The sequence below is a fragment of the Kwoniella shivajii genome, chromosome 3, assembly GCF_035658355.1.
Source record: "Kwoniella shivajii chromosome 3, complete sequence".
Classification (NCBI taxonomy): Eukaryota; Fungi; Basidiomycota; class Tremellomycetes; order Tremellales; family Cryptococcaceae; genus Kwoniella; species Kwoniella shivajii.
The window spans coordinates 628345-652573 of record NC_085910.1 but is presented as its reverse complement, the minus strand read 5'-3'; the positions used below and the strand labels follow the sequence as shown (position 1 = coordinate 652573).

Below are 24229 nucleotides of genomic sequence, written 5' to 3'. Positions count from 1 at the left end.
TGTTTGTATCTAAATCTCGGGATTCGTATAGCGCCATGTCACTTTGTACACGTATCCTATAAAACATGATAGTTCGTTATTCAATGCATATTCTATTCAATTGTTCTCCAGAATCAAAAGTACATATGTACACAGTACTTGTACACCAAAAAAGATATAAAGTGTAGTCATGTCACTCTTAGTCCACTACAAGAATGCCTGCTGGAAGAATTAGACTGTAAAATAAGACAACCCAAGAAACTGTTCACGAGAAGTAAAGTTCCCCAGTTCCGCTTCTGAAATCACATCAACATGCAACATGATCCCGAATCATCCCTTCTCCTTCTTTCTTCGTTTGGACGTGGTATTGGATTCTCCAGAGCTTGGGCAGCTAATAGTTCTCTCTGGATATATGAACCTTTTATCAGCTCTTCCCTCGGATATTCGTTGTACGGAGAGAAAAGGAGACATGGAGGGACGAAAGGCGGCTTCATGTAAATATGAAAGAAAGACACACTGTTCACTCACCCGTTGATCTTTCCTTACTAATTTAACCAGTTCCCTAAATGCGACTTCTACATTGACACCATCCGCAGCTGAACATTCTATAAATGGGGCCGATAATGATCTTGCCATTTCTCTGCCTTCCAATTGTCCCACTGTCCGTAACCTCGACAAATCACACTATCTCACTCATAAAAGTAAGTCGAGGAACTTTCTAGTGTTCATGATGACCAAAGAGAACTCCATTCTTCCTTCGATGCATTATGGTCTATCGCGGGACTCACCTTGTTTGATACAACGACGCATGGAGCATAATCTTTATCTTTCACCCTTAATATTTCTCGATGAAAATTGGGTAATGATTCAAATGTAGGTCTATCAGTTATTGAATAGACTAGTAAAAAACCTGCACCGAAGGTATACCATTGATCTGCCATCGCCGCGAATTCCTCTATTATCGTTACATCGAGATTGTCAATGTCAGTTTTTTTAGCTCAGATCTTGTCATCTGCAGTTCCAGTAAATGTAAAACGAAGTTAAAACGAAGAACATACCTTGTCCTGCTGTATCTAATATCTCTAAAGTAACAGCTTCATCATCAACCACAAACTGCCTTTTGTAAGAATCTTCTATTGTCGGGTTATATCCTTGATCAAAGAATTGTGATGTCACAAATCGAATTGTCAAAGCGGATTTACCGACTCCTATTATTTGAGACAGATGCCCATGAGGTCAGTATGATCAAATGGACTTGATTTTCAAGACATGGTAGTACATGAAAGCCAGGATATAGATATAATAGAAGAGACACTCACCTCCTCCACCTACAACGACCAACTTCTGCTCGCGATGACCATTCTTCCCTAAAGGAGGCATTCTAGGACTGTGTTCGTTGTGGAAGAGTAAAGATGGATCGATGCAGGATCCAGCTTTACTAGCTGATATATTTCTACAATACGAGTGACTATATTATCTCGACAAAACGAATCACGAGCTGATAGTAGTGATATGACTGAGTGTTGAGATAAAAGATGATAAAGGCAGATGTCGAAACGAGGTGGTTGCCAGATTCGTCGTATGATTTGATTATATAGTATTTGTTGATCCCTTCATTCCTCCTAAGACTTGCTGTCGATTGTCGGTATAGTCGATCAAACCCGGGCAAAAGGAAGCCCTCGCTGTGCCGTGTTGAGAACCTATGACTGATGTATTCTTTCTATTTCAGTTATATTAGATAGATTCATAAAACTGCAAGTCCGTCTATTGCCAGGATTCTCCTTAATCAGATTCAACATGGAATAACTTCAGATATCCCTTTCAAGTCATAAGAAACGGTGATAAGTTGAACGTGGGAAAGAAATCCAAAAAGGCGAATCGCGATGTAAGCTTAACAGGTCAAAGTGAAAGGCTTCGATCAATCTTCAGGTCGTCAGGTCCAGATGATGTGGATTGGATTTAAGGTACATCCATCCGTTCTATATATCTGACCGTTCGGCTTGAACCTTCCACAATCAATCAAATGAAGTGCTGAATTGGGATATTAGGCTTGGCTTGCAACATGTATACAGGATGAAACGGGAATTCCCTAAACTGAACCGCAAGGAAGTGGACAAAGGAGTGAGCCTATCTTTCCTTTTCTTTTCTTACTTGGAGTGAATCCAACATCCGCATCATCATGAAAGCTCCTTTAGACTCGCCCATTGAGAAGTAACTATGTTTCGCCCAGACGGCGTGTTCCCTCAATCTGCTGAGGAGAGTTCATCCTGGAATTCCTGTGCAACATTGACGTGGGACGCGAAGTGGTGTTTGCATCCGGACATGATACGGCGGGTGGTGAGCTTACAAGAGTGACAAAGGTCAACGAAATGCAGATGTATGTTTTGTCTATCAATAATAATGTAAGTGTGTGTGTGTGTGTGTGTCAAATAGACACACACGCTTGGACCATCACTTGATCCGCCCGGAAGTATTTTCAGATAATTGCCTAATCAAGTAATATCTCGGCTTATCCGCTTAAATCAAGGTCCGGCATGTCCACCTCTGAACGAGAACGTGACCTTTTACTTTGCGGATCCACACGAACGGAGTTGGGATATCAATCATATTGCTATAGGCATATAAGCAGTATCAAGAGCTCATAATAAGTGGTCAGCGAGGCGATACTGTGGACTACATAGATAGCTGTTCTCCTCAAGTCTAACCTGTAACCTCAATCATGCTTTCCAGGTCACTGAAGCGGGCTTCGAGCTCGTTCATACTCTGTACTCGTACAGCAAGAAGAACATTGATCCCCCAACCACCACTGCCTCTTGTAACTCCTCGTCCTTTGCCTACATTCCACAAGTTCACTTCCGAAGATGCCAAAGCCAATAGATCATACATGACCAGATTACTAGAAGGATTAGATGAGCTCAGGAGCAGAGCGAGAGAAGGAGGAGGGAAAGAAACTTTGGAGAAATGGAAGGCGAGGGGCGAGGGCAAATTGAGCGCAAGAGAGAGGTTAGTAAGCAGATCTCTACTTCTCTCGAGTCTGTCTGATAGGATGAAAGGTATCACAGCTTTCTTGTGTGCTGATGATGGATGTCTGTCAGAGTTGCAGCCCTGCTGGATCCGGCAAGCCCATTTATTGAGTTATCACCTCTGGCAGCACATGAAGTCTACCCAGATCCATTACCTGGAGCAGGGATAATCACTGGAATAGGTGAGTCTCGGATTTTCAAAGATATAGGCTCCATACATCTCTGCACTGGAAGTGAATGATATCCAGCTGACGAATATTTGGTAATAGGTATGGTTGCAGGTAGAAAATGTATGATAGTAGCGAATGATCCAACAGTAAAAGGAGGAGCGTACTATCCGTTGACTGTAAGCTGCCAAGTCTTTGGGATATCCAACAGCGCAAAAGCTTATGTCGATCTAGGTCAAGAAACACCTTCGGGCACAACAGATAGCTCTTGAGAATCGATTACCATGTATTTATTTGGTAGAGTCTGGTGGGGCGGCATTACCTTATCAAGCCGAAGTCTTCCCAGATCATGTAGGTGGATGTTTCGACTGAGATCGCGTTCGATATGGGCATGTTCCAATGTTTGCAAGAGTGATGCTGATAAACGTCTTCAGGATCACTTCGGTCGTATATTCTATAATATGGCGAGAATGTCAGGTCTTGGTATACCACAGATTAGTGTAGTTCATGGTATAAGTGTTGCTGGAGGAGCGTGAGTATCATATAGCTTATTTGTGAATACCGTTTGAAGCGAGGAGATTGAGCTAATGTAATATATGCACACAGATATATGCCTGCGATGTCAGATGTGGTCATAATTGTCAAGGTCGGCTGATTTTTGTTTCTCGATTTGGCTTAGCTAATCAGACGTTTCATTGCAGAATCAAGGTCGGATCTTTTTAGCTGGGCCACCTTTGGTGAAAGCCGCTACGGGAGAAATAGTAGACGACGAGACCTTAGGTGAGCCTCCTCCTTCCCTTTTCCAGGTGAAAACAACATCAATCTGACTATTGTGTTTGGGCTTTTAGGCGGAGGTGAGATGCATACGTCCATTTCTGGAGTAGCGGATTATTTGGCGACGTCCGATTCTCACGCGTTAGGATTAGCAAGAGAAGCAATGAAAGATCTAGGTCCTGTTACCGTCTCTAGTTCCACTTCTTCAAGAACTGTCAAGGAACCTCTATACTCTACGAAAGAATTGGATGAGATCGTTCCTTCCGATCCTAAACAGGCTTATAATCCAAGAGAGATCATAGCTAGATTAGTGGACGGAAGTGAATTCAGAGAGTTCAAGAAGGAATATGGTAAAACAATCATCACTGGCTTTGCAGAGATACATGGGCATACGTGAGTCATTCACCGCATCCTGAGGTTTCTTTTCGGTCGTATGTATGACTGAATGAAGACTGAGAGAACATCATTCTGTAGTGTCGGGATCATAGCAAACGCTGGCGTTCTGCTTTCACCATCAGCATTGAAATCTACCCACTTCATAAATCTTTGTTCACAAAGAGGCATTCCTCTGATATTCCTAGTGAATGTCAGCGGGTATATGGTGGGTGAAAAAGCTGAAAAGGGAGGAATTGCGAAAGATGGTGCGAAAATGGTTAGAGCTGTTGCGAGAGCCAAAGTTGAGAAATATACAGTTGTTGTGGGAGGAAGTTATGGGTGAGCTGCTATTGACTGCCTTGCGATCAATACAACACGCGGTTGATTGACATTCCACACGTTGATAGCGCAGGAAATTACGGAATGTGCGGTAGAGCTGTAAGTTGTTGGATAGTTTTCTCAGCAACAATCAAGTCTTTAACGTGCCATGCCCATTCGATGCTCTAGTACTCCCCTCGATTCTTATGGATGTGGCCGAATTCCAAAATATGCGTGATGGGTCCAGATCAGTTGTCCACCGTTATGCATACTGTTCAAGGGAAAAGATCCAGTTCCACCGGTTCTGACGAAGCTGAGAGGAAAAAGCAAGAACTGAAAGAGAAGATTGAGAAACAAAGTGATGTCCTATTTTCAACAGCTAGAATATGGGTAAGTCAGACTCTGAGAAAGTATACTTCGATGGATGATATCGTGCTGATATGTTCTTTATCGATCTGGTATATAGGATGATGGAATCATCAAACCCAGTGATACGCGTGATTTGCTTGGTTTGGGTTTGGAGTTAGCTCATGAAGAAAGATCAACGCGAAAGTCAGTTGGTATGGGGAGAGGAAATCGAGGTGAGATAGGAGCAGACGGTGATTCTGGTGATTGGGGTGTATTTAGGATGTGAAGCATTTGATGACGGAAGAGTCTCAAAGAAGAAGGAATGGTCGAATTAGGCAATCTTGACTTGTTGTATAGATAACATATTTGAGGATTTGGGAAGTGTAGATGATGACGAATCATTGGTTTCACTAAAATAATTAGCATGTAACATACGATATAAATATACAAAAGGCCCCATTGTCAGTAAAAGCACAACCCAAGGGTCGATGGTCGATATTCGATTCAAGAAGCAGAATCGTCCAGAAATGAGTGTAACTAGGGATTTCATAAATTCTAAGAAAGATTCTGTAATAAAGTCAACAGGTCAGATATCTGACAATGACATCTACTCTTGAGATTCCAAGCCTGTTACAACGATCATAATCGTACAATACAAAATCTGGAGGCCAATATTCCCCTTTGCTCCCTGGTGATAGAAACGTAGATGGACCATTTTCTTTCTTGTCATGCTTTCTTCTTTATCATTTCTCGCTTCAATTTGTGATTTTCCATTATCAGAACTCGTTTCCTGTTTTAACGCCTATACTGGTTATACCTAATTCCACACCTGCCCATTCCCTAATCACATCTTCAGAATCATCGTCATCTCCTTCATGGACGTTTCTTCTTTGAGTGTTGAACTCGGGAGGCATAGGCATTCTAATGACCGTTACGACTTCGACTTGTTCGCCGACTAATTCGTTCAATATTGAAGGATCTGAGATATTGGTGAATTTAGATGCGACGGGTATTAATGATTCTGGGCGATAAGCTAAATGATTTGGGAAATATGGTAATGATGAGAATGGAACGGGAGGTGTTGTATCTTCTTTGGTGGTGGGTGGTATTATTGCGAGTGGATGCTATGTTGTTTGAAAAAAAAAATGAAAGAGAAATTTAGTAAACGAGAGGAACATTTTGATAATGACAAAAAGAGCAAATGCCTTTTCATGAGTAGATAAATAAGGTCACTCACGAATTCTTCTTCGCTTTCTAATGATTGTTGTCCACCAACACCCATCTCATTCGACACCATCTTTTCTGATCCGTCACCAAACTTCTCGACTTCCCACCAGTCTGGAAGGTTACTGCCGTCAGGTCTTAGCCAGTTGAGATGCCTTCGATCTCGTAATGGTATATAACCTGGTACTCCAGGTACTATCACACCTAGTCTTTCTGCCTACGAACGATCAAAAAGTTGTCTCAGCATGGTGGGACCTTCATAAGGATTGATCAACGTCGTATACGCGAGATGAGTCAGGGATGACATGTGATCACATGATTCACAGACACTCCCGTCCAGCGTTCCGCTCGGACAAGTGACAATTTCATCTACATGGTCGTAATCTATATTAGTAACATGAAACCACACTTACCTCTCGGACGATAGCATATCTCCTCTTTCTGGCTCTCATCAAACTAAAGAAACTGACTAGACCGAAAGCTACCAACAGACCAATCAAGATATAAAACAGATTCTTGTAGAATGATCCAGGATTGGTATTGTTGTTATTGCTATAAGTTTGGGTAGGGTAGGAAGTTGACGAAGTGACACTCGTCGAAGATATCGTCGATGACATCTTGTTCGTGTTCGTTCGAATAAGAATTGGTATGTGATAATATTGATTCGATTGGTTGAACGGTTGTTTGAAGAAATTGCTGTCGGTCGATATACTATGTGGAAATTTGATGAGGACCTCGGGTCGTTTCGTATGATTGAAGAGATATGACAGAGATTGGTATAGGTTGGTCAGTCTTGATGTTTTGCTTGGTCAGGTAGCGGTGTTCCAATAGCGATACGTTGTCCACAACGTGATCGGAGATTTCGATACTGATTCAACTGATTCGAACAGCGCTCTTTCAATTCGCAGAGACTTGCTTTATTTCGTGATTTTTGGGTCCGCGTTAATCGAGAAATATGTTACTTGATGTCAAACATTCCTGGTCAACAAATTGATATGTGATTGGGAACGGTGTAGATGAATAGTTGACTTCTGAGGATGTCGATGGGACAAGTGAGTTCCAATTTGAATAGTGATACGATCTTCGAGTCTTTACGAGATTATTGAAATGCCAGTTTTAATTTAGAAAACAGATTTCTACTCTTGTGAATTGTCGATCATGGGTTACTCGGAGTGGCAAATTCCCACTAACATTATCACTTCCCCCATAAAAAAGCATGACGTGGAATTAATATCACCCACAGGAATATATATGGGGTTATTCTGTGGGGTCTCCATGTGGGATTCAGGCATGGGCATTTTACACGTACGTCCTTGAAGAGATCGAGTGATGTGCCCATTTCGATACTTTATAATCCCAACCATCATTGCAAGTATACTTGGGAAACAAGAGGCCCGATCTTACCTCTGTCCACTCACTCAATCACCTTCTTGTCTGTCTTATAACCCACCAACGTCGACATGACAGTCTCTAAATCTCCCTTGCAACTCCTTTTTATGGGTACAGGGACATCAACAGGATTGCCTTTAACGCCATGTTTGACTAAATCGAATCCTTATCCTGAAGCGTTCAGTGATATGGTACCACTTCTTCGAGCCACCGAATCATCCAATTCACCTTTGGCTCATGTAAAAGGAACATGGAATCCCGACGGAGAATTCCCTTCGAATATCCCTTGTCCATGTTGTCGTTCAGCGGTAGATCCAGATGTCCCAGAAGGATACAAGAATAAAAGAGGAAACACGGCTGTATTACTCAGAAAGAAAAACAAGAATGGCCAATACAAAAACGTTCTAGTGGATGTAGGGAAAACATTCAGAGAACAAGCTGGAAGATTTTTTCCTAAGTGGGGTGTCAAAACTATTGATGCTGTTTTGTTGACACATGGACGTAAGTGATTCTTTCCCTGTTCATCTTGAATTGGATCTCATACAATATTCTTAGCATTGTTGGCACCCCACTACTCGCTCCTTTCTAAAGGAGTGGCTGCTTGAGTCTATGCTAAATTCTCGTTACAACATGTAGACGCCGACGCGTATTTCGGCTTAGACGATCTCAGAGAATGGTGTATAAGACAAGGACGTGCGATACCCGTATATCTGAATCAAGAGACTTATGAGAAAGTAGCAGAGGCTTTTCCATATATGGTTGATAAGACGAAAGCGTCTGGAGGTGGTGATGTGTGAGTCAAAGTTTCAAAGTCTGGTCTCAGTATGGAGAATGGTACCCAATTGGAGGTTTGAAGCTAATTGACCTTGTGTGAGTAGTCCGCAATTGATATGGAAAATCATAAAAGATGATGAGGACTTTGAAGTTGAAGGTATCGATGTGAAAGTCTTAGCAGGTAAGCTCTACCTTTTGTCTGTACGATCCTAAATTATCACAATCCATAATATCAGAACACATGGTTGATCATAAGAAATCACACAGTTCACCATGGAATATATTTCCATACAATCTCTCCAGCACCTGGTCCCACCCCTCAGTCTACACCCAATGCACCTCCATCAAAACGTATCGAACCCGAACCTCTGATATGCCTAGGGTTCATGTTCGATAATGAAATAGTATACATTTCCGATGTCAGCTCGATACCCGAATCTACGTGGGAGAGAATGTCAAACCGATCATCTCTAATCAATTCAACGGATCCATCAATATTATCAGCAAGTGAGACAATATCTGTCGATGGAGATTTAACACAAGCAAACGATAAGAATAAATTACCTGTTCTCATAATAGATGCATTATGGCCTCTTCGACCACACGCCTCGCATTTCTCTTTACAACAGGCATTACAAACTGCCTTGAGATTGAAAGCACAATATACATATCTGATAGGTTCAACGCATCCAACGACACATTTCATGTGGGAAGAAATCTGTCTTTCCTTATTTGATGAACATGGAGAAAGGGATCATCCAGATAGAGTACAAAGTGATTGGTTAGTAAATAAAGTCAAAGAAAAAGTATTCACAAGTAAGAAAGGTCAAGGAATAGGAGAAGAGTGGAAGAATCATGGAGGAGTAGTAAGGCCGGCATGGGATGGATTAGTCCTAGAAATTCTCGAAGGAGACGAAACGAAAGATGTCGAAAGACAAGATTTGAGCACCAGAGGATTGGTCTTTTAGATCAAGAGTATTACAGAAGTAGACTTATAGGAATAGATATTAGATCGATCCATTTAGCATAGACAGTGAATATCTGCGAGGTGGTGAGCATGTATGTGTTTTAGTTTGTTGACATGGATGACTATAGTTTGAAGCTGGCTAGGTCCAGCCAATCATACATTGGACGTGGAAATTATATCATACATGGATGCATCACTGACCGATAGATGCTTACATATGGACCACCAATCTGACCATCCGAAGTTTATCAGTGCTCACAAACGTTTGGAACAGATTTCGATTATGACTGATTTGCCAGTCATGCAGTGTGTATCACCAACTCTACGATGTTAGTGGAGATTGACACGGATCAGACTGAAACACCTATAGGTTTCAGTCCATATACTCGCGCGAAATCACACAACTGAAATTAGAAATATATAGACACCAATATGGATATACAAGAGCGTCGCAAGGGCTTTGTCTCTTTACGCATTTCTGTCCCAGATCAATAGGCGACGAAACACCCTTGTCTTCACCAGAGTGAGGTAGACTGATTACAGCCTAACCTTGAAAGAATAGACAACAAGCATCGAGTGAAGAGTGAAGAGTGAAGAGTGACAAGTGACGAGTCACGGCCAACGGGTAACGAAACTATTCGAAATCATGATCAACTTAGCGAGATCGCCAATGACTATCCTCATATGGATAGGTATCACATTCCTCAACATTCTACCTTATCTCTGTGCGCTTCACCTCTCTACCTCACTCTCACAAATCTATCTTGGAACCAACTTCTGTCCAACTTCGTCCTATCTACTTTCATACGCAGTTGTAGAATCCGTCTTCTTACTGTATTCTAGCATTTCAACGACTCCCCAAGGTGTCCGAAGGGAAATTTCCAATGAATCGAGGAGGAAGCTGTTCTCAGAGGCAATGCACGCTTTAGAAGGACAAGGGAAAGAAGGTGTTGATGAATGGTTAAAAGGATGGTTTCGTAAACCCTCAGTCGAAATGTCAATTTGGCAACGAATGTTTGCCGTTCCATCGATGAAAGAACGGCTTGTGTATCCGACATTGCAAGTTGAATCAGAGAAAGTTATGCAATTGAAAAGAGGGAATGTAGAAGAATTGTTATGTGGTGAGTGGATTTTTCTCTTCTTCTTGACTCAATAAACTTCCTTCACCGTGATGATACTAATTCACTATCAATCGATGATGATAGGCATATTCTTCAATTCGAGTCTTGAGACAGTCTTGTCTACTCCATTGCTACATCACAATTTAACGTCAATGATACACTCAATTGAGATCAAGAGAAATTTCAGATTTAAATCGGGATACGATAAATCACTTGAACCCATACGTCCAAACTCAGACGCCAAGCCGATATCTTTCCCTTCCACAATCGGACATAGACCGTTGATGGTCTATCTGAGTGTAGCGTTATTGGATGGCTTATTCAATTGGATTATGTGGATTATAGGGTTTAGTAAATCGAAACAAGGTTGGTATCATCCCGGTTTGGGAAATCCAGGTTCAGGTGTAATCTCTCATTTCTACAAGGCATTAATTGGACCGGCATCGTCGTCGCCACTCAGATCATACACTAAAAACGAAGAGCAACGAGAAGAAAACCGTGGACTTGGCCCTATAATCTTGATTCCTGGATTGGCAGGGCCTTCTTTCCTCCTTCACCTGATCATTCCATTATTGACCCTCGAAAGACCAATGTTGATAGTTGATCAACCTCATCTGTCACTTCGATTATTCCGTAAATCTGCTCCTACCCTTGAAGACCTATCTGAAAGTATTAAGATATCATTGAAATCAAGAGGACACGACTTGGAACGGGGTGGAAGTATCATAATAGCTCATTCCCTTGGATCAGCATTAGCATCCACGTTAACGAATCAATCATTTTCGACAATAAGAGAAAACAGAATTGATGTTATACTTTTAGATCCAATATCAGTCTTACTTACACATTCGCATCTCTGTCGTACGATATATGTACCTTCGCAAGACAAAGGAGCGATGGAGATGTTAGTTGGATATTTTACTAGAGAAAGAGGTATGGCAAGGTATCTTTCAAACGAGTTTCATCCTTTTGAAGCTTTCTTATCGCTTCGTTCAAATGATGTTAAATGCGGGTCCAGCCAGGAAGGTAGCAGCCAGGAAGGTAGAGGACAGCTGAAAGTCGTTCTTTCCAGAAGAGATCACTTACTGCCCATCGAAGAGATACGGAATCATTGTGAAAGGAATCAAGTTGATTGTGAGATATTAGAAGAAGTTGGCCATGGAGGCTGGTTATTGCATCCGTCTTCTTACAGCAAAGTGTTTAACGGAATAAAAATGATTGTTTTGAGTTCGAACAATTGTACAGACGAAGGCATGGAAATAAGGAGTACGAAAGAAACCGAATCAGATGAACCAGAATTGAAATCCGACATGTCGATACATACTTCCAACTCAATCAATATGGGAATGGTCCGGAATAGATCTAGATCTCTCATACAGTCATCATTTGCTACAATACACCTAACTCGAGCGTCTTCGAAATCCACATCCACGATTCGCGAGGAGAACACAAAGATGGGAAGAATAAGAAGTAAAACGATGTTCTCACGAAAGCAGCCCATCCTTTTCGCACATGTCGATACGATGTCAGATCAGCAACAACACTTCTCAATGAGCAGACAATGTTCTGCGATTGGTATGAACAGGACTATGAGCATAACAAGGTTCAAAGGGATAGCTCATTTTGGTGAGACATCCGTGGGTGTTTGGCAGTAAGGCGATCTAACCTGTATCTTGTATTTGGATGAATGAAATACATCTGTTACCACTCGCTGTTATTGTTCTCATCGAAGAAAGCTAAAAGTCGGTGGTCCGTGCTTCCGGTGATTGTTTACTTGTTTCATGAACACCCCTTATTTCCCTGCGCACGGTTCTTGTGTGTGTATGTGTGTGTTTATATCGGACATTAGTGAAATAAACAATCAACTCTCCGTTATCTTATCCTGACATCGTCTCAACACCTTCAAAGAGACATACATTGACGATATGCTCGATTTTAAAAAGAACAATTCTGTTCAAAGCGTCAAAACAAAAACTACAGCACCCGGGATTCCCAAGTGGTCCCCCACCTTGGTACTAACCGAGCGATACCCAGCTTAGCTGCCCAGATCAGACGGGATGGGGCGTTTTCGAGGTTCTATGGCCGTAGATGAGAGGAGGTCCGTGCGCTGCTCACAGAAAGTGCACGGACCTTCTGCATTGCTATCACAAATGTCACCTATGTTCTCTCATGATTTCTGGATGTTCGTGTCCCTGCCCCAATTGCACTACTACTACGCTTGCTCGTACTCTCCTTCTTGCTCTGCATCTTACTGTTATTCTTATTCTCATGATGAAAGAACAGTTTGTCCGCACGATTATATATAAACGATATTCAAATTGGCGTGTGTGTGTCAATGGGGGACGTCTGTGTGTGTCCCGTACATCTGTATTCGACCTCGACTAGCATCTTAGCCTGTGCTAGGATCTGGAGGTAGTTTTGGTTATACTAGAAAGTATAAAGATTTACCACATTCTCGGATCCATCTCGAAGAAACGATTGCGATTGCAAGAACGTTCTATATGTCTGGTTTCACAACGGTCTTCCAACACAATTCTCTTGGACAAAGAATAGACTTAACGAAGCATATTTGCCACTCTGGTTGTTCTGGCGATCACGTATACATTCCTCGATCTCGAGAACGATCAGCTGGAATCGAAACCCTGAAGCCGGCAAACTCGGCAAAAGTCCTCGCTATTAAGGGAATTTAAGACGGTGACTGAAAAGAAAGCCAATTATGACGTAGGTGAGCTTTTGTTACTTCCATGGTCCCCATTCGCAGTGAGCTTATTCACTCTGCTTCAGTAGTGGTATGAAAGGTTAAGTTATCCCATGGGCTACGGACGGGGAAGTTTGGACCTGGAATTGCGTCCGAGTATCAAGGGGCTGGATGAAAATGAAAAGGAAATGACGCTTTGAATGTCACTGCATATGGTTGGCTGAATTCTTCCCTTTTTCCAATGCAGAATGCAGGTGACCTCCACTTCGAATGAATCGTCGACATCAATATATAGGAGTAGAAATTGTCCTTTGTTTACTACTCTCTTCCCTTCATACAATATTGCCACTGAATCGTGACATCAATTTTTATCAATACCTTTCCAAAACACCTGTAACAGCATAAATAAAATGGCTCAAGTAGTAGAATCAAGTGAGCTACTACCATTGCCATTCACTTCTTCAATCTCCAACTATGCAATCGGATCGACTGCTTTTGTCCGTTTAAACGCTAACCCGCTTTGTTCACTTCTTAGTCGTCAACTCCACTGTCGGAGATGCCAAGAAAAGGCAAATGGATGGATTCACCATCGAGCAAAATAACAAAACTCCTCTCACCACTTATTTCGGTACCAAGATCGCTGAGACCGATATTTCGTTGAGAGCTGGTGCAAGGGGTCCTACCCTTCTTGAGGGTGAGTATTATGTCAAAATTCAGTATAGAGTTCGAAGCTCTGAGGCTCATTCTTTGTGACGCATCATAGACTTCCACAACAGAGAAAAGATCTCACATTTCGACCACGAACGTATTCCTGAGCGAGTAGTTCACGCGCGAGGAGCAGGAGCTTTTGGAGAATTCAAATTGCACACTCCTTTAACAGGACTCACCACCGCCAAGGTGCGTTCCATTCTCATGGCTTGAATAGCCTTGTCGTCAGAGCTAATTCACTCTGTTCAGATCCTCACCGATACTAGCAAGACCACACCTGCATACGTACGATTCTCCACTGTAGGAGGATCCAGAGGAAGCGCGGATTCAGTGAGTGGCAAAGTGGCGGGTTCGGCCCGCCTGATCCTAATTTTGCCTTTCTTTTACAGGTCCGAGATCCAAGAGGTTTCGCTGCCCGTTTCTACACCGACGAAGGTAACTGGGATCTTGTAGGAAACAACATTCCGGTGTTCTTTATCCAAGACGGTTAGTCGGAATTCCACTGCATTCGGCTGAAAGCATATCTAAATCGATCCAAAGATGACTGAAAAAGGAGCAAAATTGAGCTGACAATCACCTTTGTGGTCCATTTTAGCTATCAAGTTCCCCGATCTCATTCACGCCGTCAAACCCGAGCCTCATAACGAGATTCCCCAAGCCCAAACTGCCCATGACAACGCTTGGGACTTCATGGGACTTCACCCTCAATCGACACATATGCAACAATGGGCCATGTCTGACCGAGCTATCCCTCGATCTTTCAGACACATGCAAGGTTTCGGTGTACACACATTCCGACTTCTCAACGCTGAAGGCAAGAGCACTTTCGTCAAATACCACTGGACTCCTCATCTTGGTACTCACTCTCTTGTATGGGACGAGGCCCTTAAGCTTGCTGGTCAAGACCCCGATTTCCACAGAAGAGATCTTTGGGATGCCATTGAAGCCGGTGCTTATCCCAAATGGGAGCTTGGTGTCCAAATCGTCAAGGAAGAGGATGAACACAAATTCGACTTTGACTTGCTTGATTCCACCAAGCTCATACCCGAAGACGAAGTTCCCGTACAAAACATTGGTACCCTCACATTGAACAGAAACCCAGTCGACTACTTTGCTGAAGTCGAGCAAGTCGCTTTCTGTACTCAACACATCGTACCAGGTATGGACTTCACCGATGATCCTCTTCTTGCTGGTCGAAACTTCTCGTACCAAGACACTCAAATTTCTCGACTCGGTGTCAACTTTGGTGATATCCCCGTGAATAGACCAGTTTGTCCTTTCATGACCAACCAAAGAGACGGTCAAGGTACCATGTTTAGCAAGACCAACAGGACAGCCTACCACCCCAACCGATTCGACACTTTACCAACAACTGAACCTGCAAAGGGTGGATTCAAATCTTATCCTGAAGTTGTTTCAGGTATCAAGGAGAGAATGCACGGACCTAAATTCAATGTGAGTCTACCCTCGATCACAACAAATGCATAAAAGCTGAACTGCAGACTGTTATCAGGAATTCACCAGCCAAGCACAACTGTTCTACAACTCCATGTCCGAACCTGAGAAGAAGAACATCATCTCCGCCTACCAATTCGAATTATCCAAATGTTACGAAACCATTGTTCAACAAAATGCTATCGACCGAATCAACTTGATCGACCATGATCTCGCTCTTTCTGTCGCTGAAGCATTAAAGGACGTTACAGTCAAAGACGCTGTACCTAATCACGGTAAAAAATCAGCTTATCTTTCCTTGGTCGAGGGTAAAAACCAAACTTTCACTGCCAATGGTCGAAAAGTTGGTATCTACCTTCTTCCAGGTTACAGCTATGCTCAAGTCGAACCTCTAAAAGTTGCACTTGCCGCTGCTGGTATGATGGTCAAATTTGTTGGTCCCGCTACAGGAAAAGTAGAAGCTGGAAACGGTATGACTCAAGTCGCCGAATTCACTTTCGAGAACTCTCGATCAACACACTTCGATGCTCTCATCTTCATTGGTGGTGATTCCGATGATTACCCCAAGAAGCTCAAGAACGGTCGACTCATCCATGCTGCAAGAGAAGCTTACATGCATCTCAAAGCAATTGCTGCTACTGGTAACGCCGTAGGATGGCTCACCGACCTTGCTCTTCCAGGAGATTTACCATCCGATGCCAAAGCAAAGACCGAAATCACTCAAGCAAACGGTGTTCTTCTTGCTCCTTCAGTCGGAACAGGTGCAGAATTCTCCACTCAATTCATCAACTCAGTAGCCAAGCACAGAGTTTGGGACAGAGAGGTTGACCACATCGCCGCTTAAGGTGCTAGACGTTCGCAGAAGAAGAAGGGTAAAGGATATCTGTAGTCATAAAGATGTATTTATAAATGGGATTTGAAGTTTAAAAAATATGCAAAAGTTTGTTCATACGTATCAATCGAAGTAACAAATTCCACCGTCCATGTAGTGAGATCTTCGGTCTGATCCGAGATCCGATTTCCCGTAATTCCCGGTACCATTTCGTAGAGCGTCAGTCACCTTGAGCACGTCACTCAAATCGGGCGAACCGCGATATTACGACCTCCATGAGGAATCGAGGTTGATTATGTTGACACATACTTCTGAACGTGATCCTAATCTTTGATCACTCAGGAGAGCGAGAGATTACCATAAGATAATCTCTTTCGATCAACATTTGCTTACCAACTGTGAAAAGCTTATTCAAGATGTCGAAAGTACCTACTGCTACATTGAACGATGGAGTAAAGATTCCAAAAATAGGATATGGTCTAGGTGAATATCAATCCGTTTTATCCATGCGGTAGTCAAGGGATAGTACGAGACCCAAGTAGCAGCGGCTGTCGGGACATCCATTTCTCTGCCACCTCCATGAGTGTCTCGCAGCCACTGACTGATGTATGCTGACATATTGGATTTGGAACCGTGTTGTTAGGAACCGCAAATTTCGGTAGTGAATGTGTTCCTCATGTCATATCAGCGTTAAAGACGGGATATGATTACATCGACTGTGCGGAGATGTATGGCAATTCAAAGAGTTTCGGAGAAGGCTTTGAGAAATTCGGTGGGAAACGAGAAGATGTTTTTGTCGTTCAAAAATGTTAGTCTCACCCCAAAATATGATGGACTTGATAATGTTCAAAAACTGACCTTGATATTCCTGAAGGTGGTGCAAATGGTAAAGAAAGTCATCCCAGAAAGACTCTAGAAAGATTACTCAAAGAGGTTTGTCATTTTTGCTGAGCCTTTATTCACTTTCTCAGCTGGGATGCTCAGCTGGGATGCTGATAAAGTGTACTTGGCGTTCGATTAGATGAAGACTGACTACGTCGATTTATGTGAGTCCCTATCGAAACTCTAGTCATGAATCCCGTATCATACCTGAAATTGCTGACGTCGTTGGGAAATTGTGATCAAAGATCTCCTTCATTCTCCTTTAGTAAGCACAGATCTCTCACTGACTTACACTACCACGGAATGGCAATTGGCAATTCTAACAATACAATATTAACAACGAATAGCTCACCAAACCACTCTCCTTGAGCGAAGCTTGGGAAGTAATGGAAGAAATCAGAGCTGACGGATTAGCAAAATCAATCGGAGTTAGTAATTTTCGTGAAGAAGACCTGATCGAACTCGAGAAAACATGGAAAGTAGTTCCAAGTGCGAACCAGGTAAGTAATACGATCATTAATCAGTTCAATGACTACGTCTAACACTGATTGATCCATTGTCTTTTTCTCTCGCCTTAATACGTTATAGATCGAATATCATCCGTACAATTTCCATCCTGCCAATATGCAAAGACTTTTGTCTTTCATGAAGAAACATAGTATCGCTGTTGAAGCTTATGGTCCATTGACTCCATTGACAGGAGCCAAAGGTGGTCCAGTCGATGAGATAGTTAAGGAAATTGCCAAATCTAAAGGAATTGAAGAATCTCAAGTTTTGTTGAATTGGGCAGCACAAACTACTCAAGGTGTAGTCGTAACGTCAGTATTCAGGTCCTTTTCCCGTTTCATATGATCCTGCACCAAAACGATCTTCAGAAAGTGAAAATCGAGACTGATTCAATGTTCTTCATAGCACTTCGACTAATCCTGAGAGACAGAAAATCCAGTTGGAAGCAATCACCAAATCAAGCCACTTGACCGAAGAAGAAATCGACAAAATTTCAGAAGCTGGTAAGAAGAAATTCTTCAGATATAGGATGACAGATGTTTGGGATGCGGCGAAACCATAATCATGATCTGTGTGTTGAGCAGATAGCAATGTGGAGTCGTCAGGGAAATGAAGTGTATCTTGTCGAAATATGCAAATCTAGGATCGTCGCATTGTGCAAAGTCTGATCGAGCAATATTCCAAGGCTTCCTTGCGAACCCTTTTCGGAATCGTCGCTAATAGATTCACGAGATAAATAACATGGAACAATGCATACTGACTGGATCATGTTTCAACATAGTCAAACACAAACAAAACAGATATATATATAATGCTAGGTTATACAACCGATGATTCAGAATATCAAATAACCCCAAATTAATCGAAAATTGATTGTCTATTTATGTTGACAGATTGACAGAGGCCTGAAATACTAATATATCCAAAAATGCGATTATCTATATCAAACTCAAGAAAGAACCCAAAATATAAAGTGCAAATTATGCTCCCGTACTTTCCAAACGAGGTTTCTTAGCTTCTTGTTGTTCTATACTACCATTTGTTGCAGCTGCAGCTGACGAAGGTAGAGCGGTAGACGCAACTGACGGTACAGCCGCAGGAATCCCATTTGGAATTGATCCACCATCTTCTAATTTTCTCTTCAGACTCAGGGCGGGCGCAATTGCAGGTGCGGGCGTAGCTGGTGGTGGTACCGAAGTAGCGGTTGACTGCGCAATCAAAGGCTTGACGCTTGCGGCTGCTGTTGAACCCGAGTTAGCTGCTATTGACGGAGCTGGCACGCCTGGACCGGGTGAAGGTTTCGGTACATTAGTGGTGGCCGCTGAGTTTGTGGTCGATGCTGGAACAGGGGTAGTTCCCGCAGAAGCAGTTTTGACAGCTCCATTGGTCGAAGCTACTCCTGGTGTAGCTTGTTTGGCAGCGACACCTTTCTTCTGAGGTAAAGGAGGTACGACGCCCGTTGCCCAAATCCTTTCCGCAACCCTCAAATCGATATCCACTCCCACTACTCTAATATACCTCAAAAGCGCACTTGCATTTGGGCCAACGGTGTTTACATCTCCCTTGGCATTAGCTACAGCAGCTATCATTCCTATGACTTTTGTCAGACTTGTTCCGGGAGGTGCAGGTCCAGGTAATGGTTTACTTCCGACAGCAGGTTTGACGGGTTGATTGACTACTGGTTTAGCTGGCGGCTGACCAGGTGGTACAGGTTTAGTAGCAGGTTGAGAATGAGCAGGGATCGGTCTTGCACTTGCGACGCCGGCAGTCGCAGGAGGAGTAACGCCAGGTCTAGTGGTATTGTTATTGACAATCGTCCCATTCTTAGGAGCGTTTGCAGGAGTGGGAGTAACGCCTGATTTAGCTTGAGCGGCTTTAGTAGCTTGCTGTTTGTTCTTGTTGATGACCCAAGCTGACAGTACATCCACCGCACCAGCGGCACCTAGAAGGGTTAACTTATCAAGGATATCCGTTGTTAAATGACCGAAAGTTGATTGGTCCAACACCAATGTTGTACCGTCACAAACAAAAGGTAAAGGATTGCCATTTGCGTCGCTTGTGGATATGACCGATTTGGCTCGCATAGCAGGTGTGATTGGTTGCATCACAACAACGATCTTCGCTTTAGGCTGTAAGATACCTTTGGCATTCGCTGAGACTGGTGCAGGCGGAGCTGGAGGAGCGGATGGTTGAGAGATCGGGATTGGTCTAGCGATCGGTCTTGGAGCCACAGGTATCGCACGTGGAATCATTTGCGGTTGAGGGTTCCGAGCGGCTTCGATAGCAGCTTCACGTTGTTTCTTTGCTCTTTCTTCCGCTCGGACTCGTTCTTTCTCCCGACGTGATTCAGCATTCTTGTCTTTACTCGCTGATTTCATTGCATCGCGTTTCTGCTTCTCCTCAAATAGGGGACCTTCTTCAGGATCGATAATCCACACGGAACCTTTGGACTCAGGATCGTCCTCTGGTATACGAGACACCTTTAAGAAGGCTTTATTGAGTGAGAGATTATGTCGAATCGAATTTTGCCATCCTGAATCAACATTCAGTCGAAACCACTCCCATTCACCTGCAACCCAATTACAAACTTCTCCAAGAGTACCTCGGCCACGAGGAAGACACTGAAGAGATCGATGAATGATCGTGGCGAATGTCGAAGTCGGTTTGAGGGGAGGTGGTCCAACAAACGGTTTCCCATCGAGACCAAGTATAGGGCCTGGGGGTGGTCTAGGTCCCGCACCTGAAGGAGGGATAGGCACGTTAACGATAATATGGCCTGGTTGACCAGGAGTCTCGATAAGCTCCGTACAGTAGAAAGGGGCCATTGGCGTAGGAGACGGAGGACCGGTAGGCGGAGTCGGGATCCGTTGAGCATGCATGGGGTGACCGGGAGGAGGGGGAGGACGACCCATTTGTAAGGGATACGGTTGTTGACTCGAAACATGAGAATACAGCTGGGGTTGGGGATGTTGTAGCTGTTGCCCAGGTGGCAGGTTCTGATGAGGATGTGATTGTCCAGGCTGAGGTGGACGCACGTGTTGGGCATTCGGATGTTGAAGGTGAAGAGGAGGAGGTCGAACACCTTGCATTGGAGGACGAGGCGGCATAGGTTGACCAGTCACAGGATGAACTGAAATTTGGCCAGTTTGACCCGGCGGACCTGATTGTGGAGGTTGACTTGGTCGTACCGGTATGGGTTGTCCGGGAGGTCGGACATTAGGCTGCTGTGTTGCAGGTGTGGGTGCAGATGGCGTTGATGGAGGTGCTTTGATCGGAGGAGCTGTACCCAGGACAGCCGCGAGAGTGGGCACGGGCAGTGGCGTGTGAGGAGCAGGTACAGGAGGAGGGGGAAGGGCGGCAGCCAAAGTGGGAGGTTCAGCCGGATTGATTGGAGCAGCAGCAGATGGCTCGACAGTCTTGACACCAGTAGCTGTATCAGCTGTGTCTGTTTTAGGCTTCTTCTTCTTTTTCTTCTTCTCCGTCACAACAGGTTTGACTTCCTCTTCTGCAGCAGCTGTTTTCGCAATAGCAGAATCAGTAGTTTTGGCTTTCTTTGACTTCTTCGTCGGCGTTGCAGTAGTATCTTTCCCCTCCATAATACTCGCCAAAGTCGGCTGAACCTCTTGAGCCTTCTCAATGACAGTTCCATCCTCCGTTTTGGGTTTCTTCTTCTTCTTCTTCACAGTCCCGTCTGCTTTCTTCTCTTTAGGTGGTTGTTTCTCAGATTTATCTTCAGTACTAGGCTTTTCCATAGCCTTTGCGCTTTTCTCCGCGACCAAGGGGATGGTCGTCTCCGTCGCCGCTGCTAGTGTCGCGATAGGTGCAGGATCTGCAGCAGGAGTAGGCTCGGGGATTGATACAGGTACCGGAGTAGCAGCTGGAGCAGGAGCGGGAGTGGGAGCAGCGACAGGGACAGATGTGGGTGCAGGAGCGATGGGTTTAGCTTTTGGTATCGTAGTTGAAGTTTGCTTCTTAACTTTCTTCTTCTTATCCTCTTCAGGTTCACTTGCAACAGATGACAATTCCGATTCATCCTCTCCAGGGACCAACCCGATTTTAGCAGATTTTGATTTCGACTTTGATTTCGATTTATCCTTTTCCTTTTTCGTCACAGTGGTCACTGATGGCGGATCGACGATGGGCAGATTCTTATCAATTTGTCCACCTGCAGCATCTTCCTCTATCCATTCTTCACCACTTTCATCCAAATCGTCATCGCTATCATCATCCGAACCCCACCCTGCCCAGCTTGCTTCTCCCACTCCTTCTATGCCAAGTCCATACCCATCGGCAGCAGCGAAAGCGTTGAATGCCGGTGGTGCACGAGTGGCCATGGAAGCCGCAGAAGATGGTCCGGGACCAGGCTCCCCATAAAATTCTTGATACCCAACTTCGCTAGGGGGTAGATTATAAGGATAAGGCAAGTCTTCGTGACCTTGAGCTCCCTCCCCATCAAAAGCATATTGCGTATAGGTAGGGGACGAGACTGGGGATGGAGGCAACACGAATGAGAATATTCGAGTCGCAATTTGGATCTGAGAGCTGTACAGGTTGGACAAAATCAGCTTCCGAAGTCCTCCTATACGAGTCTAGAGGGGATGAGAGTACGAGGACTTACCCTTGAGCAAGAGGTACGATTGAGCCTTTGACAAAATATCTATCATCCACCCAAGCACCGTTTCTTCCATAAATTTCAAGGCAAAAATGACCCAAATCTGCTCTGTATTCGATTTTGGCATGATTCCTGGACACAGATTTCAGGGGACCGAGATCTACATCAACATGATCTACTGGTGCCGACGATTTCATTGGGGGTGGAGGCGGTGGTGGTGGCGATGGTGGTGGTAAGAAAGGTAAATCATCGAGATGTTCAAGTTTGACTGGATCGTTTTCGACAGGCTCAAGAAGATTTTCTGAATTTTGACGAGAATCAAGATCCATCAACTGATGATCCTGTTGAGGTTGTTCTTCAATCTTCACGAAAGATTCCTCTTGATTTTGATTTTGATTTTGATTTTGATCTTGATCTTCTTGAACAAGAGGTGGTATCGATTGTGAATGCGAATGTGAATGTGAATGTGACTGTGATGAATGATGAGATTGTGGAGGTTCAACACTTGATTCTTGTAGATTTTGTTCAATTTTAACAGCTTCTGCTAATTCTTCCAAAACACCAAATTCACCCATATCAATGATAGGATAATCTTCGTCTTGCAAGAAGGACAAATCTGCTGGGAAATAACCATTATTGTTATTATCTAATATACCTTCACTGTGTGAACGTTGTTGATTTAAAAATTCTTGACTGAGTAAATCGGTCGAGAGAGGCGTTGAAGAAGCTTGGGGTGGCGTTTGAGGTGGTAAAGAGAACGAATGTTGTTGTGGGATTGGTGGAGTTGGAAACTCAATTATGGAATGTGCATTGGATATTCCCTCTGTTATAAATTGATGATCTAATTCAAAGGAGTTTGAAATTGGTGGTGAAGGTTGATTAGGATCCAAAGGTGGATTTATAGGTACAGAAGGTGTCGTTATCGAAGGTGGTGGTAGTACAGCTCCATTACGTTCCTAAAAATCAATGAATGCGGATATTAGCATATCTGTTCTCTATCTCATCCCCTTATCTGGTTCCAGCTGATATCTCGACGTTCCAGACAGAAGAGGAAATCATCTCTGGTGATTCTGAAGATTATTGTTCAATGGAAACCCCTTTTCCGTACATCCACTTTCTTTCGTCCAGAACTGTCCCTTTTTTCTTATCTCGAACTTCCTTACTTCCCCAGACAGTTATGATAGCATGGGGTGAACACTCACACAATTCCTCCCAATCATAACAGCCAAAGTTCTGACATAGTATGAGAATCCAGTCACCTCATCACCGAATTGTAATTTATAATAAGCAGGTTTGGGATCCGTCTTCGATCTGTCAACAGGTAATGAAGCCAATGAAGGTATTGGTGGATTCCAATGTCCACTTCCACTTCCACTTCCATTTCCATTTCCATTTCCATTTCCGTTGCCGGTACCGAATCCGATTAGTGGTCCTCCTACATTTCCAGAAGCTGAAGATGAAGAAGCTACCGGTATTCCTAATACTCCACTTCCACTTCCATTTTCATCTCCATATCCAACTCCGTTTCCGATATTATCTACTCCTCCAGCTACTGTCATTGTAGTATAACCTAATTGGTCATATTGATTAGTTGACATGAAGATCAACCACGTCTACTATCCCAATCGTTGTTTTTCTCTTCTATTCAATATGTTCCCCCTTGTTGTATTTATCTTCCTTTATCAATCCCGCTTCTTTCAGATTAGAAAGAAGAAGAAGACAAGGAAGAAGTGCAGGATGATATTGGAAAAAAGGGGAAAAAGAACGAAAGGATACGTGAGTCGCAATGGATAATCGAGCCGATAAGAGTCGGATCGTATCTAGCCAGCAGATCTACTTCTTCGAGGTACCTTCCAAGCAATCCGAGTGATAGCAGACTTAGAATAGGCGTCGGTCGATCGATGGATGTATAAGTACAGGTGTTTCGTTATCTATATTGTTGATGAATGTTGATGAAAATGTTTTCCATGTTTTTTTTTCTTCTAAAATCCACAATTCCGGAAAGATTAAAACTGCTCCCGGCAAAGAGAGAAAACCTCAAAATTTTAATAAATCCCAAATATAGCAAAAAAAGCT

General features: G+C 43.4%; 8 protein-coding genes and 1 non-coding gene across 9 annotated transcripts; 5 read left to right on the top strand and 4 right to left on the bottom strand.

Moving 5' to 3' along the window:
- Positions 1-281: 281 nt before the first annotated feature.
- IL334_002456 (uncharacterized protein) lies at positions 282-1359 on the bottom strand (the record flags this gene model as incomplete). The annotated part of the gene is made up of 5 exons (XM_062934201.1): positions 282-383; positions 508-663; positions 768-934; positions 1038-1187; positions 1299-1359. 5 exons carry the CDS (start codon positions 1357-1359, stop codon positions 282-284), a joined length of 636 nt encoding a protein of 211 aa, XP_062790252.1.
- A 1339-nt stretch (positions 1360-2698) lies between these two features.
- IL334_002455 (uncharacterized protein) lies at positions 2699-5270 on the top strand (the record flags this gene model as incomplete). The annotated part of the gene is made up of 12 exons (XM_062934200.1): positions 2699-2982; positions 3075-3184; positions 3272-3348; positions 3404-3520; positions 3604-3701; positions 3776-3815; positions 3871-3949; positions 4018-4336; positions 4418-4657; positions 4726-4756; positions 4826-5026; positions 5103-5270. The coding sequence occupies 12 exons, from the start codon at positions 2699-2701 to the stop codon at positions 5268-5270; spliced, it is 1764 nt and encodes a 587-aa protein (XP_062790251.1).
- Positions 5271-5760: 490 nt separating this feature from the next.
- IL334_002454 (uncharacterized protein) lies at positions 5761-6825 on the bottom strand (the record flags this gene model as incomplete). Its single annotated transcript, XM_062934199.1, has 3 exons — positions 5761-6108; positions 6222-6425; positions 6622-6825. 3 exons carry the CDS (start codon positions 6823-6825, stop codon positions 5761-5763), a joined length of 756 nt encoding a protein of 251 aa, XP_062790250.1.
- Positions 6826-7668: 843 nt separating this feature from the next.
- On the top strand, positions 7669-9339 carry IL334_002453 (uncharacterized protein; the record flags this gene model as incomplete). The annotated part of the gene is made up of 4 exons (XM_062934198.1): positions 7669-8098; positions 8234-8390; positions 8476-8552; positions 8639-9339. The coding sequence occupies 4 exons, from the start codon at positions 7669-7671 to the stop codon at positions 9337-9339; spliced, it is 1365 nt and encodes a 454-aa protein (XP_062790249.1).
- Positions 9340-9984: 645 nt separating this feature from the next.
- IL334_002452 (uncharacterized protein) lies at positions 9985-12114 on the top strand (the record flags this gene model as incomplete). The annotated part of the gene is made up of 2 exons (XM_062934197.1): positions 9985-10459; positions 10544-12114. The coding sequence occupies 2 exons, from the start codon at positions 9985-9987 to the stop codon at positions 12112-12114; spliced, it is 2046 nt and encodes a 681-aa protein (XP_062790248.1).
- A 317-nt stretch (positions 12115-12431) lies between these two features.
- IL334_002451 lies at positions 12432-12546 on the bottom strand. The gene has a single exon (XR_009999582.1). It is a non-coding gene; the product is annotated as a 5S ribosomal RNA (ribosomal RNA).
- Positions 12547-13567: 1021 nt separating this feature from the next.
- IL334_002450 (uncharacterized protein) lies at positions 13568-16164 on the top strand (the record flags this gene model as incomplete). The annotated part of the gene is made up of 7 exons (XM_062934196.1): positions 13568-13589; positions 13693-13851; positions 13921-14054; positions 14115-14195; positions 14255-14351; positions 14461-15320; positions 15379-16164. The coding sequence occupies 7 exons, from the start codon at positions 13568-13570 to the stop codon at positions 16162-16164; spliced, it is 2139 nt and encodes a 712-aa protein (XP_062790247.1).
- Positions 16165-16568: 404 nt separating this feature from the next.
- Positions 16569-18103, top strand: IL334_002449 (uncharacterized protein; the record flags this gene model as incomplete). Its single annotated transcript, XM_062934195.1, has 8 exons — positions 16569-16635; positions 16796-16960; positions 17027-17085; positions 17174-17198; positions 17280-17299; positions 17382-17534; positions 17623-17852; positions 17947-18103. 8 exons carry the CDS (start codon positions 16569-16571, stop codon positions 18101-18103), a joined length of 876 nt encoding a protein of 291 aa, XP_062790246.1.
- Positions 18104-18521: 418 nt separating this feature from the next.
- Positions 18522-23712, bottom strand: IL334_002448 (uncharacterized protein; the record flags this gene model as incomplete). The annotated part of the gene is made up of 3 exons (XM_062934194.1): positions 18522-22083; positions 22160-23109; positions 23356-23712. The coding sequence occupies 3 exons, from the start codon at positions 23710-23712 to the stop codon at positions 18522-18524; spliced, it is 4869 nt and encodes a 1622-aa protein (XP_062790245.1).
- Between the last annotated feature and the right edge of the window lie 517 nt (positions 23713-24229).